The sequence below is a fragment of the Centruroides vittatus genome, unplaced genomic scaffold (assembly GCF_030686945.1).
Source record: "Centruroides vittatus isolate TY-2023 unplaced genomic scaffold, ASM3068694v2 contig_538, whole genome shotgun sequence".
Lineage (NCBI taxonomy): Eukaryota > Metazoa > Arthropoda > Arachnida > Scorpiones > Buthidae > Centruroides > Centruroides vittatus.
The window spans coordinates 148537-169448 of NW_027122316.1; the positions used below are offsets into that span (position 1 = coordinate 148537).

Here is a 20912-nt window from a genome sequence, read left to right on the forward strand (position 1 = left end):
CAACTGGAAGACACCTGGTGTAGACAACATTCACAATTTCTGGGACAAAAAGTTTACATCACTGCACCAGGAACTAGCTAAACACCTAACACACATCATCATCAATCCACAAGACATGCCAAATTTTCTTACTCAGGGCATCACCTACATGAAACCTAAAAACAACAATACCACAGACCCCACACAATACAGACCAATTACATGTCTTCCAACACTCTACAAATTATTGACATCCTGTATTGCAAACAAAATATACAAACATGTTGAAGAACACGACATTCTAACAGGAACAACAAAAAGGTTGCCGTAGAAATCACAAGGGATGCAAAGAACAGTTACTCATAGATTCAGTCATTCTACGGCAAGCACACAAACAACACAGAAACATACACATGGCATATATAGACTACAGAAAAGCATTCGACAGTGTTCCACACAGTTGGCTGCTACATATTCTACACATGTACAAAATACATCCATCACTCATTACATTCTTTCAAAACACTATGCAGCACTGGAGAACAACACTACATCTCAGGGTTCATAACACTTCCATACAAACAAACCAAATCTTTATTAGGCGAGGAATTTTTCAAGGAGATTCCTTGAGTCCTCTCTGGTTCTGCCTAGCCTTGAATCCATTATCCAACATGTTAAACAACACACAATATGGCTACAATATCAGGCATGAAAAAACAACACAGTATACACTGTCACATCTCATGTACATGGATGACATAAAACTTTATGCATCCACACAAAAACAACTTCATCAACTCCTACAAATCACACATTCATACACCAAGGACATACAAATGGAATTTGGCCTAGATAAATGCAAAACACTTCACATAGAAAAAGGAATCCTGAAGAAAAAAGATTTTGCACTTGGAAATGGAGACGTTATTGAATCCATGGAAGAGGGCGAGTTCTACAAGTATTTAGGATTCCAACAGGCCAAACTAACAAAACATGCACAAATAAAGCAAAGATTAATTAAAGAATACCAAAGTAGGTTAAATGCTATTCTCAGAACACAGTTAAATGCAAAACACACAGTTAAAGCAATAAACACATATGTCATCCCAGTACTCACATATTCTTTTGGAGTTATACATTGGACTCACACTGATCTTGAGCAACTCCAAAGGAAAACAAGAACTACACTTACTAAGCATAAACAACATCATCCTAAATCCGCCACAGAAAGATTAACCCTTCCACGTAAAGATGGCGGACGTGGCCTGATTGACATAGTTAACCTTCACTACAAACAAATACAGTCACTGCGATAGTTTTTCTACAAAAAACAAGAAACATCACAATTACATAAAGCAGTAACTCTAGCAGACTCGAATAACACACCATTAAACTTACACTCACATCATATGGACACAACACAACATATAAAAAGCATAGACACCATTAAGCAATCGTGGGCTCAAAAGGTACTCCATGGCAGGAATCCTTATGATTTGGCCCATGATTTTGTCGACAAAACTGCGTCAAACAGCTGGTTAGCTCGTGGATGCCTCTTTGGGGAGACAGAAGGATTCATGATTGCCATACAGGATCCTTATTTATTTTTTTTTTGTAACTCTTTCCGCCCAGTGGGCACTAAGAGGGCCTCTTATAGCAAGCCCATTATGGGTTCAGCCAGGCCCACAATGGGGCGGCTGGGTGGTGAGGGACGGGGACCGACATATCCAGACGGACCACCCCCCGAAAAATTCCTGGGGATTTCTCGACCCGTCCGGATTAGATCCCGGGTCCCCCAGGGCGGTAGGCTGCTAACCTTGACCGCTCGGCCATCCGGCCGCTTGCCATACAGGATCAGGTCATAAATACTAAAAACTACAGAAAACACATACTCAAAGATGCAACACTCACAAATGACACGTGCAGAAAATGTCACATCATGCCAGAAACTATACAACACATCACCTCTGGTTGCAAGCTCTTGGGACAAACAGATTATTTACACAGACATAATCAAGTAGCAAATATAATACACCAAGAGCTTGCAAGGAAACACAAATTAGTAGACATCCACGAACCCTATTACAAATACATTCCACAGACAGTATTGGAAAACAACACGCACAAAATGTACTACGACAGAGCCATAATCACAGATAAAACAATTTACCACAACAGACCAGACATCACACTCATTGACAAACACAATAAAATCACATGCATTATAGACATATCCATTCCAAACACTCACAATATACAAAACGCATGCACTGAAAAAATTAGCAAGTACACAGAACTCGCCAGGAAATAAGGCATCTGTGGAGGATGGATAGGGTGCTTATTGTACCTGTTGTTCTCTCCTCTACAGGTGTCATACCACACACACTACACAAAAGCCTCGGCACATTACAATTGAATAGAAACACATACATCATACTACAGAAGGCCACTATATTGAATACATGTCATATTGTGAGAAAATTCCTGAATACAGACACACACACTGATACACTTCTTTAATTTCTGTTTTGGTTACTATGCCTTGACTTTGGTCCGGCATAGTACACAGCCACCGGTGTTAACCGAGTATATCTCACTTAACCCAACATAATAATAATAATAATAATCAGCGCAGAGCCCAAACGGTTAGGAGTCGAAAGTTGAAATTTGGTACGCAGTTAGGGTACGTCACGAGAACGCACACTAAGAAGGAATTTTTCGAAATTCCTCCACACGGGGGAGAGGGACAGGATTAAGTCTTAACACTTCCATCAACAAGTAACAATGGAAGTGTGGTAGTTAAGTAACAATAGAAGTGTGAAGCAACAATGGAAGTATGAAGTAATAATGGAAGTGTCAACAATGGAAGTGTTAACAATGGATGTGTTACGTAACAATGGAAATGTTAAGAGCCGAAACGGTTAAGAGTAGAAAGATGAAATTTGGTACATAGTTACGGTACGTCACAAAAACGCACACTAAGAAGGGATTTTTCGAAATTTCTCTCCATGGGGAGAGGGACAGGATTAAGGCTTAACACTTCCATCAACAATGGAAGTGTTAAGTATCAATAGAAGTGTTAAGTAACAATGGAGAACAAGAGAAGGCGACGTGCAAGATTTACGGGAGCTGGAGGAAAAAAAAAAGAGTAATATGTTAGAACATATTCGATTTTCAAATTTAAACAGATTAATTCGGTTTTTATCGACTTTTCTTCTTTAGAACATTCGATGAAAATCGAACGATATAATCAGAACACGTCGTGAAAATCGAACAATATTACAATATTCGACTTTCAAATTCGACCTTTCATTAGAAATATTTAGTTTGTTGATGAAATTACTCTTTTTCTTCTGTGACTATAACGTAATAATCTTAATCTTCGCTATCATTACTTTTGCCCGAGCAACGCCGGGCCTATCTGCTTGTTATCTATATCAGCGTTTTTGAAACGTTCGTAAATAAAACTTTCCAAATCCTTCCAATTTAAATGGTTTTATGACAACAATCTTACGTAAAATATCAATTTCGATGTTATTCAAAATAGAAAAGACAAATCGATTTCGTGTACACACATTTTATAATCTTAATTTGCTTACTAAACGAAAATAATAACAATAACAAAAATGCTGTAAAAATTGTTGGTACTTCATTTATTATTAATCGGTTCTCGCTCCTCGGTTCCTCTGTCTTAGACGATATTTCAATAATACATGTATTACAAGTATTTCTGCGGAAGGTAGTATCACTTCGCAACCCATCGAAATTTTAACGCGACCCATAGTTTCAGAAATACTGGTCTATATAACGCATGTACCATCATCAAATTCCGACAAGAAAAACCGTCTTTAGAGGTGCCTCAATAAGGACAGTTTAATTGTAATCATACTGTATTTTGTCTACTTAATTTTGACTCCTTCTTTTGTTTCGGGCAAATGCGAAAATATCGATGTCGCGAAGAAATGAGATGATTTAAGTCAGAGACTTAGTTTATTACAATGTTATATTGACAAAAAAGATAGTAAAACAAATCATTCCGAGACAAGTAAATTTTATCAGAGAGTTTTAGAGTAACAGCATGCCGTAAAGTAATAAAAGAAGAACATGTATTTTTTATATATATATTACAATTTAGATTGTTCTGAAAATTTTATTTTTTCATTAATTTCTGCCGAAGGCCCATTACGGGTTCCACGCGCTTAGAACAAAGCGGTCGAGTAAGGGATGGCGACCGACAAATCACTTTCACCACATCTGATAAATTGTTAGGGTTTTTCAACCCGATCGGATTCTATGCCGGGCCACAGAGAGAAATAGAATGTAATCTTGGCCACGTGGCCATCCGGCTCTCCAAGTCGAAAAAAGCAATTAACAAAAAATCTATTAACATACAGCCGAAAATACAGTATGTATTATCAAGGCATTATTGCGCAACAATAGATTCGCATTGTTTCAATTTTAAGAATAGTCTTCGGCAAATTAACAAGTTGCAATTCGAGAAACAAAGTAAAAATGGCTGAGATAAAAGAAACTGTGAGTCTAAGTCGTCAATTAAGATAAAGATGTTATATTTTGTATGGTAATTGACGATGCATTCAACAACCATGGCGCATTTACTTTTGACAAATCATTTTCTCTTGTAGGAATTGCCGAAGCCGTCGGTTCCCGAGCTCTCTCTTACTCTAAACAGATTCTTGGAAGGAATCGAAGCAATTGTCCCCAGTGCCAAATACGAGGAAGCACGAAGATTGGTGGAAGATTATAAAAAGTCGGAAGAAATGCAAAGACTGCAGGGGTTGTTGGAGAAATATGCAGAAAGCAATGAAAATTACGTAAGTGTTTCTTATTCCTCGACCAGCCGTTTTAGTAGAAATAACAATATACATCTGTGCAGGTAACCGAGTTCTGGCGGGACGATATGTATTTGAAAATTTCTTTGCCTCTCCCCATCAACTCCAGTCCGTTCTTCCTGCTGCCGAAACAAGAATTCAAATCGGATGACGAAAGATTTCGGTAATGGTTTCTCGTGAAATAATCATTTCTATCTAATTGTCTTATTGGTGATTGTGTATTATTTCTCAGATACATAGCGAGATTTATCATCTTCTCGCTTACGTTCAAGCAAAGAGTTGACAGGTAAACGGAAATTAAAAACAAGAAACGAATTATTTACACATAAGAAACTGTGAATAAAATTACTCATTTGTTGCAGCGGGGAATTAAAACAAGAATTTTCTGGGGGACAAGGAAAAGGGAACGCGCTTTCCATGGCCACGTATCATCACTTCTTCACGGCTTACAGGAGACCGGGCGCGATTAAAGACCAGCTAATTTTTAGTGAAGGCAGCAGCAGACATATCATTGTGATCTGCAACAATCAGGTAAGACTGGCGGCTAAACAAGAAAGTTTCATTCATTTTCCTTATAACTTTCCGATATATAGAGCTTGAAATTTCCTTACGGCATGCATTGCATTAAATATTTTTTCTATATGCATACCACTACTATTGTCTATTATATTTAGTATTTCTATATAAAATAGTTGAGTGTGTTAAAGTTGTAAATAGTTCAAAATTACATTTTTATACATACTTAAAAGGTACATTGTATTTTGTCGCTGATGCGTAGAGTACTTCATTTTCGGGATTTTCACAAACGTTATATTATGTTTTCCGTACAAATAGCGAACAAAGATTAACACTGTTGCTTAATGAAATTAGAATATCCAAGTTTCTAATGTCTAAATAGCGCCTTTATCCCAAAAAACGATTCTATTTTGGCACATTGGCCATCGCATCAGTTCAATGCGATCCTTTTATTTTACATTTTAATACAGCCACTTGCTAATCTGATATTAAACGATAATGGTTCTAATATGGCACACTTTCGTAAATGGACGAAAAGTATTAAATTGTGAATAAACTTCATTGGAAGATGACAAAAAAGTTATTTGAAAGTGATACCGTACATTAATACAATACTTAACTAAATACAGGGGAAACAATCTAATTGTTTCCCCTGTATTATTACAGCTCATTTCGGTTTCTGACTATAATTTCACCTAGTGGAGCATAATAATACTCGTTTAAGAATTCAGAAATGAAATTTTTATAATCTTTTGTGATACCAAATGCGTCATTTTGTATAATTTCTTTGCACGTATATCTGTTTACACGCAAAGAAAATAATCTCATTAAAGTCTACAAGGCGAGACGTGAGAACAGGCAATACTATTCTGAGTCGAACACAGTGCTATTTTTCTGTGTTCTCTATTTGTAGATGCACGTTCAGCTATATTTTCAGCACGTACTTTGTTACACGTTCTTCGATGCCTTCTGCCAGTTATTTAATTAGAGTAAATTTATACAATTCTCCTTGTCTTTCCATATTCACGTAGGAATATCAAAAATATTATCTAACGATCACAATACACTTTTCTTGACAGTTATTGTAACCTTCGGAACTTCCTGCTATCTTTTTTTTTTTTTTTTTTGTGGTTTAAGGCCCTTTACCACTCAAAGAGAGTATAAAAAGGCCCCTACTTCCTGCTATCTGTAAAGATAGTACAAAGATATTAAAAAGTATACCTCTTTTGTCGACAAATTTTAAATACGAAGTATATACAGGACTGATTAAAAAGGTCTTAGACACTCTTTAAAGGTAAAAGAAGAATACAATGAAAAAAGCGATTTTTACTTGGGAACATATCTATTCTGGCCCCAAACACTCGGGTATTCTAATAAACACGATGTATTTCTTTGTGATTCTTTCTGTACTTTGAACAATTCTGCTGGTGTTCACGGCTTTATGTTCTTAGGTAAAATTACTTTGTTCATGTATTATTAACCTACCTTTAAAGTTTCTCTAAGACTTTTGAATGACGCTGCAACACATATATCAACTTTAATAACATACATCGTGTAGTGTTTATTGTAGTAAACACGTGCCTATTAACTTATTTGTAGTAATTAGCAAATGTACCATTTGTTTATTAATATTACCACAGAACGATTGTAGTTTTAAGGAAGTACTTTCTTTATTTCGTTTGCATTTCGTACTTAATTAATTGTAATTACATGCGTTTATTATATATTAGATTGATACAAGCTGATGTTTTCATAATTGTACTTTTAAATTTTTAACAGTTATTTGTGTTGATGATACCGGGTAGAATAGCTCTTCCAAGCGAAAAAGCGCTGGTAGAAAAACTCCAGAAAATCCAGGTTCTCAGTAAGCAGGAGCCACACTACCCGCCAGTGGGGATTCTCACAGCTCTCAATCGAAAAGAATGGGCAAGGATAAGAGAACGAATGATCGAAAGTGAGATCAAAGCCTAACATATTTTAGATATTAAAAATCCTCGATCCTTAACTGAAATTTACGAATACGCAGATGACAATAATAGAGAATCCATTCAAATTATTGAAAATTGTCTGTTTGTGGTGTGCATGGACGAATCGGATAAAAAGCTGAGGAGACCGAGAAGATGGATTAGCTATTCGGACGAGTGGCTCGAAGAGATGGCCCATCATATCCTTCACGGCAATAAAAGTGAACATTCCACCGGTAACAGATGGTTCGACAAATTTATTCAGGTAAAATTTATTCGTTGCTAATAAGTAGCACTGCTATAAAGGTGATGGTGTTTTAAAGATCTTAACTCAGTGTCGCGTTGAGTTTATTGCTTACGCCGACGATTTGGTTTTAATAATATCCGGTAAATTGAGGAGTGATCTAGAGTGCCTAGGTGAAAAGTGGGTGGTGAAATTGCAAAATTGGCTACTGGGAAATAAGTTACAACTGTCTGTAGATAAGTCGGTGGCGATAGTATTAAGTCATTCTACCTAATCGATAGTGACGTTTGTGAGTATGGTACCGTCGACACCCTTCAGCATTTTACGTTAGGGTGTGGTTCAGGGGCGTAGCCACGGTCAGGCAAAGTGGGGCGCTTGCCCTACCCTGGCTCATTTAGTTAAACGAAAAGTTATAGCTTAATAGGTTATAATAGCGCGACAAAGGGTATAAAGACACGCACGAATTTGCGAAGTCTTACACGTCACTTCTGTGGCTACAGGTGCCACAGAAGCAAATGTTTTGTTGAAAATATACCCGTTGATGTACGGATGATTTCTGTTCACCAACAAGAAATACAAGACAACAAGAAAATTGTTGCATCAATAATTTCGACTGTGGTGTTTAGTGGTGCGCACGACCTATCTTCGAAGGGCAAATAATATCACGAAGGTGTTTTTGAAGACTCGATCAAACTCGAAATTGATGCTGCTGACCACATTTTAAATGAGCACATAGAAATGGGCGCAAAATCTCGCTCGCGTGTAACTACAGATTCAAAATGGCGACGACATTAGAGACGACATCACTACTGACGTAAAGAAAGCCTGCACTTACAGTATCCTGACAGACGAGAACAGTGACATATCGAGGAAAGAGCAACTTTCCATTCGGGGTTAGATTTTTTTTACGAACAAAAGATGATGGTTCGTGAGGAATTTCTATGTTTTGTAGAATTGGAATGGATGCAAAATCTGTAGCGTCTACAATTAACAACTTTGTAGAAAAGGTAGGCCTCGATCCAGAAAAATGCGTCGGAAAAGGATACGATGGGTGTTTCCCTATGGCAGAAAACGATGGTGGTGTCCAGAAATTCTTTGAGGAAAGTATACGAGAGCGTTATACTTTCAGTGTGTTAGTCACAAACTGAACTTAGTTGTAAACGACTTAAAAGTAGTAGTGATACGAAATACGGTCTCCACAATAAAATAAATAATAAGATTCTTCCGATAATCGGCCCTTCGTGGAAAATGCATACCGAATATGCTAATGCTCGGCGAAACCCGTTGGTCTCAAAAATACAAAAGTATCGTCACATTCGACGAAAATTATGTTTAGAACATTATTAGCGCCACAATGATTTGCACGTGCAAATCGTTATGGCGCCCGAAAAACTATCAGCAGACTGTAACAATGCAGCGAGAAAAGTTGCTTTTCAAATGCATTGCGCTGCTACAAAATCAGAATTCGTTGTGTTTGGATTATAGTAAAATATTCAGCGCTCTTGCAACCGACGGTAAATGCTCTTCAGTCACGAAGTGTGAGCTAATTCTAAAAATTCTAAATTAACTATATTCTTCTAACTTGCGTATAAAATCGTACGTAAATCGATGCCTGATACCTTTGCCATTCTGTAGTTTATCGTGACCAAAAATGGTGTGAACGGAATTGTGATGGAACATTCGGTGTCGGAAGGGATTACGGTTTTAAGATTCTGCGAAGAATTTCTGGATTTTGTGTAAGATTGTTTTATCTCTTCAATTAAATATTTGGAATGGAAGTGAAGTGTTTAAAATTCTTTCAGAAAAAAAGAGCAGCCGATGAAATCATCCGACGATCTGTTGAGAGTGAAAAAACTCATTTGGGACCTTAATAAACCTGTCGAAAAGGAGATCAAAAATGCATCGGTCGTCACAGACGCGTAAGATACTGTAATTTTGACGATTCGAGAATAATAATTATTATTGATATGCAGAAAACAAAGAAAAATGTCATTTTACGTGTTGTTTACCACATAGTCATTTACGTCTTGTAAAACAACTATATAGGTTTTTTTTTTTAACTTATTCCGCCCTGTGGGCGCTAAGAGGGCCTCTTTTAGAAAGCCCATTACGGGTTCGGCCAGGCCCAAAATGGGGCGACCGGGTGGTGAGGGACGGGGCCCGACATATCCGAACGGACCACTCCCTGAAAAATTCCTGGAGATTATTCTACCCGTTCGGATTCGATCCCGGCTCCCCCAGAGCGGTAGGCTGTCACCTTGACAGCTCGGCCATCCGGCCTTTAATGACTATATGGTGTTTAAGTTTGAAAAGACTTTTATTTACAGAAAATTGCCATTATTAGATACCGGTCCAGCATTTAGTAGATTCTTTTGATCTTCCAATCGAGAAATGTAAAACCTAAAAACATTTATCCGGAGAAACTCGATGGAAATGATAGCGGCAATCTCGGCTTAATTTTTTGTTACTTTTAAGAAATATTTTTAGAAATTGAATCTGTCGAAGGACAGACAAATCGAGTTTCTATAAATATTTATTTTTTAATTTATTTGTCACTCTAACACAGTTCGTAAAGAGCCTAAAATAATTTTCTGTTATTTGTGGATCATTTCTAATTGTATAGGTAAATAGATTATCACCCGGTCTGTGTAAGATTTAGCATTGACTACCCGCATTTGAAGCAAAAAATATACGAGAAAAAACACGTACAATAGAGACGGTCGGTTATTTTTAAACGTTAACTAAGAACGTTACAAAATTAGCTGTACACCCGTTGCACCTACGTAGTAATGGAACTCATTGTTATTAAAATTGATATATATGCAGCGTGCTTTACAGCTGTGTTTCATTTGATTGCTAAAGACAATTATTGTCCGATAGAGGTATAGATGTTCTCTACAAACGTTATTTTCAGATTAATCGACACTCTAGAACTCGATGTTTTTATATTTGACGAATACGGCAAAGGTTTACCGAAGGAACAAAAAATCAGTCCGGATGTGTTCATTCAGTTGTGTTTGCAACTGACATACTTCAGGTTTGTTTAAACGACGTTTCTCTTTCGTTTAATGTCTATTTGAGTGTTATTAAATCAACGACGTTGTTATTTTCTCGTCAGAATGCATGGCAAAGTGACGGCCACTTACGAAAGTGCCGCATTAAGGAAATTCAGATTCGGTCGCAGCGACAACATCCGCGCTTCCAGCCAAGAGGCTTTGGATTTCTCAAAGTCCATGCTAGATCCTTCCCTCAGTCAGGTCAGTCGAATGCAAACTCTTCAATTGTAATAAAATCTTGATTCAAATTGACTCGTTCTATATCTTTAGGTTGAAAAATGGGATAAATTTCAAAAAGCCGTGAAAAAGCAAACCGAAATTCTTCTCTACGTAAGTAGTAAAGAGCTGGAAGTGAATCAAAATAATTAGCAATTTTGTAATTGTGATAATGTGTGTTATTGCTCAGACAATCAACGGAGAAGGGCAGGATAACCATCTTCTGTGCTTAAAGGAAATGGCTGCTCTGCACGGTTTACAAGAACCGGCACTTTACAAAACAGATTATTACAAAGAGTTCTTGAATTTCCGCTTAGCCACCAGTCAGGTCGGTCATCTTTCTATGCACTATTTAAGCTTTAACGAGTGGAAGTCAATTAAATGATTGGCTTTTGTAGCTTCCAACGAAGTACCCCATCACAGTTGGATACGGTCCTGTGGTGCCCGACGGATACGGATGTTCTTACAATCCACAGGAGCGTCGTATCGTCTTTTGCATTTCTTCGTTCAAAAACAATTCCTCGACAGACTCGAAGCAGTTTGCACAGAATCTGAAATTGAGTTTGATGGAGTTGAAGGGGCTTTGTGAGAGTGTGAAGGCTGCAGTTTCCACCAGGTTGTTTTTTGTTGTTTAACAATTCGTTCGTGTTTTAGGCAATTGAATTACTCACGTGGTATTCTTTTAGCTCACCGACAAAGGCTGCAGTTAAAGCCGAAGCAAAGTAATTAAATGAAGAAAAATATTGGACCAATCGGTTGTTTTCGGTTTACGCTGCAGAATTTCCGCTTCAAAATTGTTTAATAATGATTAAAAATAGATTTAATAAATTTCACGAAGACTTTCGTTGTTCGTTTTATTCACCTGACCGTAGTTTACGGAATGTACAGTTTTTCAATTAGGTTCTTAATAAGGTAGATCTGCCGTTTTCATAAAGAGGTGATATAAGAAAAGTGACGGCAGTTTACTATATTTTGACAATAGGAAGATGTTTGACAGAAGAAAAATTAATATGAATTCTTTATATTATCGCTTTTTACTAGTATTAAAAGTTGAGTAACTAGCAATTTGTATTAAGCGCTGTTTGCAATATTCGATTTTCTGCAAATACCTTACTTCAATTTCAGTTCGTATTATTGAATTTAACAAGTAATAGATGCAAGGCTGTAAGTAAAATAGATTTTTTTAAAAATGTACTTTTGAGATTGTAAGATATTATGAATTTGATTTTGTATATACGTTAAAAATACTGCTCTTCGTTCGTATAAGATATTTCCGTAATACATGTGTGAGAAGCTGGGAGTTGGAGAGTAAAGCTCTAAACCCCTTTGATCGGCGACAGGATGGTAAAACTCGCTGACGTTGTCATTGAATGGCTTGTAATAGGAGGGTACTCTTTGTCGAATGCGGAGCGCGATTGGTAAGTCTATAGGGTGTCTTTGTCTGGCGAAATAAGTTCACACGGCATCAAGTTAACAGCGTGAAATAACAATTTAATGAGGTAACTAAAAGCGTACAATAAACAGATACACCAAATTGCAGACATGCCTAAGTAACATAATGTTCGGTACTATGATTAAGGCTAAGATTAAATTACCGATTGGTTATACCAAATCTAAGTTTGGTCTCAAGTTATAACAGGGGACTATATAAGTCCACACCGACCGAGAGTCTCTGATGAGTCGATGTCTTCGGGTCGAATCGAAATAAAATCGGTATCCAGTGTGGAGTCTTATATGTGCACGGAGGGTGGGAAATTGGCTTTGACTACGACTACTCGGAAAATGTTCACTTAGAACAGGTTCGAAATATTAACAAAACTATACAATTCTTTTCTTGTAATTACGAAAAATATGTTTATTAAAGGTATCAATAATTAGCTTTGTTTGTTTGGTAATTAAGTTACGGAAACGCAACACTTGGGCGATCTACCTAGGGGAATGCTTTCCGGCGGTCTTTTTAAGGGTAACTGCCTCTATTCAGGCGTTACAGCCGTGGAGAAAACTCGGAAACATCACGTGGTCAGCCAGTTCTTGCGATACGCGAACCCAAAACCGAACTTCTAGTGTTCAAGGAACAGAACCGCATGGCCCACCTGGCTTAATGAAAGTTTCAATAAGAAGCGAGGACGAAGAAAAATTGTACAATTAGTATTTATTAAGAAAAACCGGGTAAAAGGCACGAAATCCACGGGGAAATGTTAAACAACACTTATGCTTGTTTGAATAAAAAAGTATCGAATGACAGTGTTTGCACTTAAAAATTGCGACGGTTTGTACGAGCAGCGCCGGATCCAATAGGTGCGAGGCCCGATTGAATTTTTTTTGCGGGGCCCCTCAAACTTTAAATAACAAAATTAATTAACTGTTAATTTACATATTAAAATATGTTGTTCTATTTTTAATAATAATATACCTAGATATTTATTTTTGTAACATGTACTATTTTTAAATATATAAATTTTGACGTGATGCGGGGCCCCTTTAAGCGCGGGGCCCGATTGGCACCAATCGCTCCAATCGCCTAAAATCCGGCCCTGTGTACGAGGATGTATCTAGTTCTCAAACCGTGTTGTAGAAATAGCCCTGTGTACAAGGAATACCTGTACTTTGTGTTCATTGACAGTACGTGGGTTGAACGATTGTTCAGACATTCAAATGTCTGAACAATCGTTCACCCACGTACTGTCAATACTTTACTTCACGTACTTTACTTGCTGACGGTACACTGTATACATGACCAGGCTAACGTAACTATTGTTGAATTCCACGCAGGATTAAACTATTACAGTATCTAATAATACTATATTCTTTGGAAACTTTGCACTTTTTGTCCTGTTTTTATGATAAAAGTTTCTTTTGGTATGCCATGTTTACTGGAATATGTTGTTCTAGATGGGCTCAAATGTATCTGTACACGTCAAATTTCTGTATTCCTAGGTTTGCTGCCATGTCCGTTGCCTTCACATCATTTTCATACATCTATAAAAGTATTTCATTTCATCGAGTTTTCTTCTGTCTGCACCGCCGGAAACAGACAAAATATATATTCACTTAGTCGTTTGAGACTAGTTACATCATTTCTCGAACTCACTTAACCACAATGCAAACAAAGACACTTTCAAACAGCATGCAAACGTATAACACGAATCCGTGTATCACGAACAAGGCTATTGGTAACACTGAATACGACAAACCATTTTGTGATTTGCTGAAATTGGAAGCACTTCGTAAACTGCTTCCAGGAATTTACTTCGATCTGGTCATCATTTCCTTAGATATTTCAACTGTTGATCGTGATTACAAATGTCACAAAACAAACATATTTCTATGTCTTTTTGTCAACTCCAGCACAGAACAAGCACACGTGTCTTACATTATAAGTACCGAATCACGATCTACTCAAAGATTACAAAGCCGATCGCTTTCTCTTTTTTGGTTATTTTCTTTTTAATTTCCATTGTTTGTATCATTCAGCAGCTAATTTCCGTTTTTCTTCTCTTGCCATTGAGGTTACCTCTGGCGTACGTACAGACAAAGTAATTTTTAAAATCATATTGGAACCGTTTGGGAATCTTATAATGGGTACGATTTAAGACACGGCACGAGTTACATTTCAAATAAACATAAGTAAACATTGAATAAACCTATCACAATTATGTTTCGAGTAAACAATTATTTAGATATTACAGAATGAGCACTTAACAACAAAATGAACACACGGAAAACCTTACGCTTCCAATTGGAAAGAAGCCGTAGATAAAAAAGGCAGATCTCCCAGGCTCGGGAGAACTCTACCCTAAAAGCTCGTGGGCCAAGCTTCTGTCTGTCAACACACTCGTCTCCCAGCTATCGTCCATCTCTCCTCGAAAGGTAACCTCCAAAGCAAATTTTAAATCGTTATCCCGATGTTCGAATTGACTGTATCCGAAGACGTCTGATTGTCCACACGAGGTATTACGCACTAAATACTGTAAACTGTCTTTCTTTCGTGTTATTTGGAGGTGTAAGTAGCTAGTTTACGATCTAGATGCATTTTCATGTCATATGTATTTTTCTGTCGCTTTAATTTATTCATTAAACTTATTATATTTAATATTTTGATGGCTGGTCACCGGATCGACGAGTCCACGACCACTTCCCACTCGAACTACAATCTTTGTATTTGATGTAAATAAGCATATTCCATATCGCGAGTTAAGACATTACTTCTTAACTGGTGTCAGGGGAAAGCAGACATAAGATTATCCGATCTTATGTCAACCTACAAGTAAAAGCCATCCAGTAACAGGGTGAGCGGGCTTCACGAGTCTGACTTTGCAGCAGGGTGAATCGAGAAATAGAAACACCACCGCGGATTCTCACACTTACGTGCTGAGAAATGTTTATTGAACAAAAGAAACGTTTTTAGACTAATACAATAAGCCATCATTAAGTGTAACACCTGAAAATGGATGGGCCTTTTGAAAGAGGTCCTCTCAGTGCCCACAGGGCGAAAAGTGTATTTAAATAATTTACTCAACACTTATATATATATATATATATATTTTGTTTAACTCTTTCCACTCTGTGGGCACTAAGAGCGTATCTTTTCGCAAGCCAATTATGAGTTCGACAACGCCCACAATGGAGTGGCTGGGTGGAAAGGGACGGGCCTGACATATCCAGTCTGATCACCACAGGAAATTCCTGAGATTTTTCGATTCGTCAGTATTCGACATCGAGTCCTCCAGAGAAGTTGGCTGCCATCTCGAACGCTTGGCCATCCAATCGTCGACGCTGTAATATTGACGAAAATCAATAATATAAAGAATTCGTATTAATTTTCCGTACATCAAACGTCGTCGTATTGAATTAAAGTTTGATAAATTACTGTCAAATCTTTTATACTACAACTTTATGAAAACGCTGAACATACGATTCAAACACTGCGTATTCCGTAAATTCAGATAAGATAAATAAAACGAAGGACGAATGCTTTTAGTGAAATTTATTAAATTAATTTTAAGTGATTATTAAACAATTTAGAAGAAGAAACTCTGCAGCGTAAACCGAAAACAACCGATTGGTCTAATATTTCTCTTCATTTAATTACTTTGCTTCGGCTTTAACTGCCGCCTTTGTTGGTGAGCTAAAAGAATACCACGTGAGTAATTCAATTGCCTAAAACACGAACGAATTGTTAAACAACTGAGAACAACCTGGTGCAAACAGCAGCCTGCGAACTCTCGCAAAGCTCTTTTAACTCCATCAAACTTATTTGCAAGTTCTGTGCAAACTTCTCCGAGACTGTCGAGGGGTCGTTTCTGAACGAAGAAATGCAAAAGACGATACGACTCTTCTGTGGATTATACGAACATCCGTATTCGTCGGGCACGATAGGACCGTATCCAAGTGTGATCGCTTACCTCGTTGGAAGCTACAAAAGCCAATCAATTAATTGATTTCCACTCGTTAAAACTTAATTTATGCACAGAAAGATGACCGACCTGACTGGTGGCTAAGCGGAAATTCAAGAACTCTTTGCAATAATCTGTTTTATAAAGTGCCGGTTCTTGTAAACCGTGCAGAGCAGCCATTTCCTTTAAGCACAGAAGTTGGTTATCCAGTCCTTCTCCGTTGATTGTCTGAGCAATAATAACACACATTATCACAATTATAAAATTGCTAATTATTTTGATTCACTTCCAGCTCTTTGCTACTTACGTACAGAAGAATTTCGGTTTGCTATTTCACGACTTTTTGGAATTTAACCCATTGACTCGTTCGATATCTTTACGTTGTTTCAACCTAAAGACATCGAACGAGTCAATATGAATAAGGTTTTTTAATAATTGAGAAGTTTGCATTCAACTTACCTGACTCAGGGAAGGATCTAACATTGGCTTCCAAAGTCTATGTTAAATCCTTCCCTGAGTAATTCAAAGCTTCTTGGCTGGAAGCGCGGATGTTGTCTACGCGAGTAGTAGTCGTTTGGGCAGCTCTAATCACAAAATTCTCATAGGATAACATGTATGGGTGCCACTAATCACAAAAATTTCCGCGCGCGTTCTAATAACAAAATTGTCGAGTTATATCACGAAGTGAGTGTGATTTGAAATAATATAACACTGGAATTATTTTGAAAGATTTTTATTTTTACAAAACGTTTACAATTTTTCCTTCAGTTTGTCTAAACAAAGACACATTTCTGACATTAAGTACAAGAATAAATTTTCGCGATTGCTAACAATGTATTCCTTGCGTAAATTTTGATATTTAATAAGATGACACCAAGAAAGTTTAGTTTGGAATTCGTTAATAAATTCTTCGTCAAGGGTTTGATAGCGAGAAACAAAAATCCAATTGAGATGGTCTTGTATTTGACGTAAAGTCGATGTACTTAATTTTTGGTGTTTTAAAATTTTTTTAATATCAAATTTATGTACGAAGGCGATAATAAATTCTTTTGAAAGAGATTGGAATTCGGCGACTTTATTCCAATCAAGATGATTTGAAAAATTTGTAAGGAAAACGTCGTCTAATTGCTGATATTCACAAATTAAATCCCATTTTGCATAATCAAGATGCGACATAATAAACGTGGTAGGAAATTTGTAATTTTTCCATATGTGTTCCCAATTTAATCTATCCGCATAATCCGAAATAAACTTATGAGATAGATCGCGTCGTTTGCTGATTGTTCCCCAGTGTACGAAATTTTGAAATTGTGTTATCGTTTTCTCATCGATAGGCGATGATGAGAAAGCTTCCCAGTCGATGGGGGATGGTTCATTAACTACAAAGAAATAAATAAACATTGTTTATTTAATTACATTACTTGAGTACATTAATATAGAGTACATTAATATAGAGTACATGATTTAACCCGATTACAATCTTTGAGAAAAAACAATATCGTCACAATCTTCAAAACTTTGAGAAAAAACAATATCGGTGCATTCTCCAAAGCCTTTTTCATCTCTGTCAGTACCGTTCAATGAATTTGTTTCTAAAAACATAGGATGCAAGATTCTTTCAAAAATTAATTGTGCAATAGCTGCTCCAGGTTCAAACACAATAATTTCTGATCCGAAATTATATAACAGAACTCCGATATTTCCTCGATAGTCGGAATCGATAACTCCACCGTTTACTATAATTTTCTTCAAAGACAAAGAAGATTTTGGAGCAATGCGGCCATAACAGTTTTGTGGCATTTCAACAGCTAGATCGATAAAAACTAATTTTTGTTCATTTGGATTTATTTCAAACCCATCAGCACAGAAAATATCATATCCTGCTGCTCCGCTAGACATCCGTTTTGGAAGTTTTACATTTTTGTTTAGTTTTTTAAAATATATAATTTCTAGAAAAATAAAATATTTATTTAATATTACATTCCATACATTCGCATTTTATAAAATATTTATCGAAAACAGGTAAAGTTATCTTATCGTCTATTACAAAAAATTTACATCTATATGATTTATTATTTAACATTTTCAACGACGCCGCTTTAATACACGCCTGTTTTAAACAGGAATAAGTTTTACTACTAAAGCGGTGTATTACATAAGTATATTTTCTTTTATATATTATTAAGAACCCATATTGCGGTGATGGTAGATCTGCAAATTAAAAGTAGAAACTATAGTGACCAAACGATAACACGTCTATTCCATTATCTAAAATAAATTTTTTATCGTAAAAGGGGGAAAGGGAAATTTTATTTTGGAGATATGTTGTTACCTCATGATTTTTGCTTTTAATTCCGTATTGTCTGTGTCTTAATAGTTCTGTATTAAATAATACTTCTTTATATTTATCGTGATTAAATGTTTTTATAACAGATTTTTTAATACCTTTAGCAGTTTTTTTATTTTGTTTATCGAAAATATAAGAATACATTTTCGGTTTTAGCGAGCAAAATTCGATTATTGGTTTCGATTGAGTTTCGTCTTTAAAATAACCCAGTTTGTTTTTGTTCGTTTCGTTATATAATTTGTGAGTTTTAGGATAATTACTGAAATCAAAAATATCGGGAAATGATTTGAAATCTTCGTATACGTCGTTTGTAAAAATTTGAAGTGTCAGGGAATCTGTGTCTGTATATAATAAGCGTACGTTTTCGCCATATCTATTTTTAAATATTTTATAAAATGTTTGGTAAATATGCAATTTACTCAACTCTAATACGCAAAAACCTATATAAATTGGTTTATCCAAAATTAAATTAAGTTTTTTCATTTTAAAAATTGTGAGATTGTCATTTATAATTTGAAACTTTTCTACGGACGGCTTAGACAGATATCTACGATATTGATTTAATGTTGTAGCCGCTTTTAAATTAATACGCTTTCTTACATTTTGACAGGTTTTTCCGAAAAAACTATTATTCATTAATTTAAAAAATGATTTGTCGAAATCATTAGTTGATTCTTGTCTTTTTTTATTATTAAAATGAATATATTTTCTAAGCCATGGACTTTGACAAAACGCTAATACTCTATGAATTTTAGTTATTATCAAACCCTCTTCTAGATAAAATTTTAAATTTCTATAATGAACTACATAGTTTGTTTTATCGAAAAGAGTAGGAGTTAATTTTTTATTAGTATTGACATACTTTAAATTTAATTTTTTTAATACTGTTTTTTGATAATTAGATAATAAATCGTACGGGATCGAAATATGCTCTGGGGCAAGCGGTAAGTCATCGTGTCTATCATGAAGAGTTTCGGGATATTTTAAATCGACTTCTAAGATATATCCTATGCTATTTTTATCGGATATATTAGGTATGTCTAAAGCGTCTATTTCGTCTTTGTGTAGCCATCTAAAATTATTTACGGGTAAGTATGCGCTCATCACAAACCCGTAAAGATTATTTGCATCTATCGACAGAATATAATTATGAGGCAGATTTTTATTGTATGTTTGCGATATTAGCGGATTATTAGCTCGCGCAAATCTTTTCCCTGCCAAACTAATTCCTCCTCGCACGGCTTGTTCGATAAATTGATACATTTCAACATCGCTGAATAATTCTAATTGGATTTTTGTCATTTTTAAACCGCAATTCCATGTTAAATCAGGTGCAGTTATAAAATATACGGGATCTAAATTATAATACGTTAAAGTTAATTTTCTGAAATTCTGGAATATATCCGCCAATAATATAGTATCGACATATTAGTATAATTTTAAATAGTCTTTAAAAGTTTTACAGTTAAATTTTTCCCAAACTAATTGGGCGTGATCATAATCTTCGTCGCTAATATTTTCTTGTGATAACTCGTTATAAAAACATTTTTTAAGAGGCAATTGTTTTTCGTCTAATATTCGCTTATTTTTAAAGTAAGAGTATAGAAAAATTCCGAATCTTAACCTCTTAACAGTGGAACAGTCGGACGCCGCGCTACCAGTTAGTTGTGGAGGTAAACCGTGGGAAAATTTTTAAGAATTTTCCCACGCGTTTTTCTCGTTTCCGTTTAGGAAAAAAAAATTTTAAACAGTTACGTCTTGTAAAGAAAAAATCGTTCTTTATTGTCACATAATTTTTTTATATGTGAATTTTTTTCGCGGTAATTTTTTGCTAAAAATTTTTTTTTCAAATTTATATTAAATTCTTTTTTGATTTTCTATCCGATACGATTTTTTCAAAAGTTTTTAATTTATTTTCAATTTTCTATAATTTTTTAAAGTTTTAGGCATTTAAGTCATGACGATTTTTTTCAATTTTCGAATCAAATTCAAGAAAATGTAATTGACAGTTAACGAATTTCATCCACAACAATAGATGACGTAAAAGTTGTTACGTTTACAACTACGACGCCTGGCGGCCTTTCCCCCCAGACTGAAATGTGGGTGAAGGTCGTCTCGTGTTTTACTTTCTGTAGAAGTGACGTAATCATTGTAAATAAAAGAAAATTTCAGTATATCGTTTATTTAAAATTTTAAAATTCCTTGTTCAAATTTACACCGAAATATTAAAGCGAATTAAAATATTAGCATTTTGTAAATAAACTTACTTGACATATAATAAATTTAAATAAATTAATCTTTAAGAAACAACAAAACAATAAAAAAATGTAGAAATATTTTTATA

The 20912-nt window shown here is 35.7% G+C and overlaps 2 protein-coding genes across 3 annotated transcripts in view; one reads left to right on the forward strand and one right to left on the reverse strand.

The window, feature by feature from the left end:
- The window catches only part of LOC136978445 (choline O-acetyltransferase-like), a 221724-nt gene that overhangs the window by 14605 nt on the left and 186207 nt on the right, over positions 1–20912 (reverse strand). The window lies entirely within an intron of this gene.
- Positions 4613–20912, forward strand: part of LOC136978428 (uncharacterized) — a 38149-nt gene continuing 21849 nt past the window's right edge. Inside the window, exons 1-14 of the mRNA XM_067274127.1 lie at positions 4613–4811; positions 4874–4992; positions 5062–5115; positions 5192–5360; positions 7125–7299; positions 7372–7574; positions 9189–9289; positions 9356–9472; positions 10468–10590; positions 10672–10810; positions 10880–10939; positions 11016–11153; positions 11224–11441; positions 11512–11547. Coding sequence (XP_067130228.1) covers positions 4758–4811; positions 4874–4992; positions 5062–5115; positions 5192–5360; positions 7125–7299; positions 7372–7574; positions 9189–9289; positions 9356–9472; positions 10468–10590; positions 10672–10810; positions 10880–10939; positions 11016–11153; positions 11224–11441; positions 11512–11547 — 1706 coding nt within the window. The 5' untranslated portion in view covers positions 4613–4757. The remainder of the gene's footprint in view (positions 4812–4873; positions 4993–5061; positions 5116–5191; positions 5361–7124; positions 7300–7371; positions 7575–9188; positions 9290–9355; positions 9473–10467; positions 10591–10671; positions 10811–10879; positions 10940–11015; positions 11154–11223; positions 11442–11511; positions 11548–20912) is intronic.